Raw genomic sequence first — 5,655 nt, forward strand, 5'->3', positions numbered from 1 at the left:
ATAAAATGAGATGGAAATCATAGTTTTTGTTTTAGCTAGATATGCAAAAAAGCTCACTGCACACTGACTGAGGTGTAAAGCTGTTTTTTGTGTTGCAAGTGCTGCTGGAGTTCTAACCTTTTCAGACTTTTTTAAGTATCAAGGTGTAGCAGAAACCTCGACTGTGCTTCTATTTTTTTCAATTATCATGATCACCTTTTGTGTATGAGAGATAAGATTGTTATGTTTGGCTGAGTTAGCATAACCCCCTGTCATTAGTTATGATGTAATATAATGAGCGTATGGTACTATCTTGGGTTGTTAAGCTAGATTGTTGAAGTATTATAGAAGAGCAGCTATTCCAACTGTGTGCTCAAGAGGGCGCCGTTGTCCATAGAATTGTACCGTAGTTCTTTGATAAGGGACTGAATTAATACAGTATAAAGGATAAATAGAAACAGCGGAGTCGCTTATAAAACTGTTACTGTTACCCGTACTTCATGTTTTACCAAGCTAACTTTAGATACTAACAGGTTAGCAGGCTAAGAGCGGTCAAATATGCACCAGAATACATTTACTGTGACATGTGGTGGTGATAATACACATTTATTCACGATTGGTATTAAGTGAAATCTGAAGAAAGAGTTTCCACACATGAGTTTTGTTTGTGTTGTGGAGTCATGGAGAGGTTGTTGGTGGATACAAGCAACAGCTGACAGTGGAGGGGAAGAAAAGATGGACGGCCAGGACCAAAATTCAAATCAGCTTCAGGAACGAGTTCAAGCTCTGACAGGAGAAAATGTGAGTAAGACCTTTCCCATTTGTCTTCTTACTAAGTATTCTCGCTTTTGGCAAGGTAGCTTTACCAAAAAGGGTGAAATGATCACACAGCAGCAAAACTGGAGGCCTTGAGACTAGTGCTTTTTATGTTTGCTTTCTTCCAAAGAAATTAACAGTTTCGAAGTTTTATAATGGGTTCATTTTAATGGACAAAGAAGAAAAAACAACCTAGAAAAAAATAACTGATTAAATAAAGTTCTAAATGTATTTGCATGTTATTGAGTGAGATACCTGATCTCCTTTAACCCAGCCACAACTGGCTGTGTGCCCATGTGGTGCACAGCCAACCAACCAATTGATCAATTAATGATACTCCTGATCGTAACTGTTATATTTATAGAGCACACCTGTCCACAGAATTCTAACCTTTCCAAAGAACGTCAGGGACAGGATTTTACACCTGCACAAGGCTGGAATGAGCTACAAGACCATCAGCAAAGAAGCTTGGTGTGAAGGTGACAACTGCTTGTGGGATCTTGTAAGGGTCCCTATGCACATGTGTAGGCAAACTTATCTGTTTGATTCAGAGAAGTCTTGGCAGAAAAGTTGTGTGGTCAGATGAAACCAAAATTGACCCGTCATGTTTGGAGGGAGGGAAATGCTGAGTATAACTTAAAGGACACCGTCCCCACAGTCGAGCACAGAGAGGTGGAGGCATGATACTTTGGCGCTGTTTTTCAGGGGATCAAAGAATTATTTCCCCCTCTGTATAAAATGTGTGCGTGTATAGTTGCAGTGGCGTGGCAAATACGAGCGTGTCCTCACCAAAGTGGGCTACCTGGAGACCAGACTGAGCCACCTGGCCAGCTCCAACACAGACCTGTCCTGCAGGCTGGTCCAGAGTGAAGAGGAAAGACTGAAGGTGCGTTAAACAAACATGAGTCATAATTTAATTGTGAGTGTATACTACAGAACTAACCTTTTTATTTTCTCTCCCAATGTCTGTTTAGATCTATAAGGAGCTTGTAGAGGAGAAACTTAAGGCTAATAAGATAAGAGAACAGTATGAAGAAGAGACATTTGAGCTGAAAACCAAGGTGAGGGTTTTTCTACAAATCCTTCCACAACAAGACTGCTGGCAGGATCATCCTGAATCACCTTTTCTACACTTTTTTTTCCTTCTCACTCTGGTTAGGTACTTAACCAAGAAGGTGTGATAACAGAGCTGGAAATAGAGCGAGACAGGTTGCTCAGGGAACTGCAGTCCACTGAGACATGCCTGAAAGGGAAAGAGACTAGTGGCCAGGACTTGACTGAGGAATATGCCACACTAAAGAAGAACTACCAGATTCTGGCTGAGGTCCACGATAAAGAATTAGCCAAGAGTGGAGCGCTCACAGCAGAGCTGCTGGTGCTGGCCCAGGCCCAGGACGCCCTCCGCAGGCAGCTGGAGGAGCAGCATCAATGTGTGAAGACCAGCACCGAAGGTCTTCATGGGGAGCTAGACAGGGTGCGGGCTTTGATCACCCGCATGTCACATGACACAGTCAAGGTGAGGCAGTAAATATCGAGCTCCACCATAAGGAGCAACTTTAAGTTGTTAGAATTAGAATACAGATTCTCATGTTTTGTTATGTTGTTCATTTGAAATGCTTGTATGTTGTATTGACAGCCTGAGGAACAAGCAGAGATGGAGAAGGAGCAAAAAAGCATGCAGAAAACTGTGAGTCCTTAAGTTTCAAAATAGTAACCGTCGAAGTTTATAAGTCTCTGACTGCCTCCCTCAGCTTTTTCATTCATCTTCCTCACGTAGCTGCTTGAAAACCAAGATGAGATCAAAGACAAGCTGGAGGAAATGAAGAGCAGCTACAAGGAGCAGCAGAAGAAACTGGAGGAGAAAGTGTGCGAGTGTTTGTCATTTACTTGTGCAAAAGCTCAATGAAAATAAAAGATCATTATCTTTGCATTTCCAGTCAGGATGTAGTGCGTCCCAGTGTTTGCCCCACATGCATCTGCTTTGTGGTTGCCTCTTTGATTTTTTTCTGCTAAGCTGTGGCTTTACTTGCTCTGTGCATGTGTGATGTGGTCTCTTTGCTTCTTCTCTGTGGATTTGTGCTCTCTTGTGGTCGTGGCCTGTGTTTGGTCACCAGGGTGGCGATGGGTAAAGAGCACCAGCAGATCCACAGAGCGATGCACGTTAGCCAGCAGAAAGTCTCTGAGCAGAGTGCGGTGAGCATTCCTGGTTATTACCACTGTTTATATGCTGATTTGTAATGCTGTGATAACTTTGTATATCCATCCCTTGCTCTGTTTAAACTTTAAACTTTATAGGTGGGGGGTAATGATGTTCTGTATGTGCTGTTTCCTTTGAAGGCCCTGATGTGCTCTCAGAGACAATTAAAGGAGGCAGAGGAGGAGAACTCCAAGCTGCAGCTGCAGGTGAAAGAGCTGATTGAGGAATATCGCACAAGGCTCGTGTGCTACTTACAGGACATAGCTGTGAGTAACGGCACACACAAAGCAGGTTTGATAGTAAGACGTGGCAGTATTGATAAGACCTCTGCTCTGTGTAATCCAGGACTACATCGATGGGCTTGAAGAAAGTAAAAGGCCGTCAGAGCCGAGTAAGATGAGAGGATTCATCGACAGCATGCTGCAGGATGTTCGTTTATCCTACAGGGCGAGGGAGGAGCAGCTCGCCACTGCTGCTCGCTCGTATAAGAAGAGACTACAGAGGATCACCCAAACTCATCATGCCCTCCTGATTGCATACAGGTGATGCTTTCTTTGTTTCATTCCTATTTGTTTAGACGTGATTGTTTATGAGCTGCAGTTTAACAATGGTCTGATCCATTTACTAAAATTTATTGTAGTGTGTATGAAAACGTTCCCATAATTAGATTTAGCATGTAGGACATGCTAAATCTTGCACATAGAGCATAATATAACACGACTACTTTGGATTATTTTGTTGCAAAGTTATTCTAACCCGGCAATGTCCGATCTGTGGGCGGGGCTGAACTCAAGCACTGCCATCAGCGGTGTAATACTACCTGGTTTGTTCCTACATGATGGTCTTTAGGCTTCAGAGGGAGCAGATCTTGGCCAAACCAGAGAATGGTCTTGATCCCGGACCTCCAGAAGCCCACTTCAACTTGGAGCCAACTGAACTGAAAGATGCAATGGAGAAGGAGCTCCAACAACTGCACCAGGACAAAGCAAGGCTGGAAGGTCAGCTGCAGGCGGCCTGGGAGCAGGTAGCACAAAGCAAAAGTCTGCTTTGAAGTGGAATGATTTGCTTTTGTTTTGTCTCGTGAGTGCTTATTTTCGGTCTGTAGGGAGTCGTCTTTGTTTCCATACTTCCCGTATTAAGAGACTTTCTTTTGTTGGGAGTGGTGATACTGAAAATATTGACTTTAAAGTTTGTACTGCTGTTTCACTGCTGCAGAGGTGGATTCGGATCATGTAACAGCACTCATATATAAAAGTCGCTGCTCTGAATCAGTTTTTTTTCTGACTTGGTGCCATGCAGAGCCGATTTTACTTAAATACGCTTTCAGAAAAAATAACTATTTGAGAACATGAGTGTAAATCAGAGAAATACTCACTGACTTCTCTAAAATGAGAAGTTTAGACTTGTTTCCAGTTTAAGGAAAGATTACACTTACTGACACCTTTATTATTGTTCAACTACTTGTTAACACAAAAATCAATTAGCCAATCATAGGGCAGCAATTTAATGCATTTAAGTATAGAGTCATAGTCAAGACAAGAAGTTTAAACTCAGGATAAACTTAAAAACGATGGGCTGCACCAGCAGAAGACCACAGTGAGCAAAGAACAGGAAACTGGGGCTGCAATTCACATAAGATCCCCGAAAACTGGACAACAGAAAAACATTTCCTGGTTTGAGAAGTCTTGAGCCTGTCTCTGAACCTTGCATAAAAACAAGGTGAAAGCATGGATCCATTCTGCCTTGTATCAGCTGTTCAGACTGGTAGTGGTGGTATAATGGTGTGAGGGATATATTTTCATACAGAGAGGATCATTCCTGATCTTAAGCCTGACTTTTCCGTTTTAGGTGGCTACGTTCAAAATACCCATGCAAAATATAAACCGTCAGCAGTGAGTGTCACTGTTTTTTTTTCTTGCTCTTATTTTTATCAGATAACAAATGTGGTCAGCTGTGCATTTTGTCAAATAAATGTTTGAAAAATGTGACTTTACCAGGCTGGACAAACCGGAGCAGCGATTCGAAGAATCCTGTGGTGACATAAGAAAACAGCTGAAGGAGCCCACTGACTCCACACCGGTAAACAAATCACTATTTTCAGCTTTTTATACTGTCTGATTACATACTTAATATGAAACAAAATGCTAATAAAAGGTTATTTGAAGATTTCATTCCTTCAAACAGGTGTCCTTTGAGAAGGAGCGTGCCCTTCTCATGACCAGAGTGACAGTTGCAGAGGCTCAGGTGCTGGAGTTGCAGGACTATATTGAAAAGCACCTGAGCAGGTCAGGAAGTAGCTTGATGTGTAGGTTATAAAACGTCGGCTCTCAGACGCATGCTACATTGGTCTTGACTACTGATTGCAGGTATGAACAAGAGATCGCACATCTGCGCGGATTACACGGGACAGTAGAGGAGGCGGGGCGTTCCCAAAGCGCCAAATCAGCTCAATGCTAAGGAAACAAGTAATAAAATTAAAACATCAAAATAAAATTAAATATATAACATTATGAATTTGTAAAATTCTCTTTTTTTTCTCAGATCTCAATATACTCAGTATAAGTGTATTTAAATAGCTCATTTTAAGCATTTAAACCTGTCCCATCAGTAGGTGGTGCTGCGAGCACTGATGGTCCCCGCTATGAAAGCACCCGTCCTCTCAA

The 5,655-nt window shown here is 42.2% G+C and overlaps 1 protein-coding gene across 1 annotated transcript; it reads left to right on the forward strand.

Annotated features, from left to right (window-relative positions):
• Positions 1-611: 611 nt before the first annotated feature.
• On the forward strand, positions 612-5,449 carry ccdc78 (coiled-coil domain containing 78). The gene is made up of 14 exons (XM_026177730.1): positions 612-780; positions 1,550-1,681; positions 1,770-1,856; positions 1,955-2,311; positions 2,432-2,482; positions 2,573-2,661; positions 2,910-2,988; positions 3,133-3,258; positions 3,338-3,534; positions 3,842-4,016; positions 4,841-4,884; positions 4,990-5,071; positions 5,177-5,277; positions 5,359-5,449. The coding sequence occupies exons 1-14, from the start codon at positions 634-636 to the stop codon at positions 5,447-5,449; spliced, it is 1,758 nt and encodes a 585-aa protein (XP_026033515.1). The 5' UTR covers positions 612-633.
• The last annotated feature ends 206 nt before the right edge of the window (positions 5,450-5,655 follow it).

This window comes from Astatotilapia calliptera, chromosome 8, assembly GCF_900246225.1.
Source record: "Astatotilapia calliptera chromosome 8, fAstCal1.2, whole genome shotgun sequence".
Classification (NCBI taxonomy): Eukaryota; Metazoa; Chordata; class Actinopteri; order Cichliformes; family Cichlidae; genus Astatotilapia; species Astatotilapia calliptera.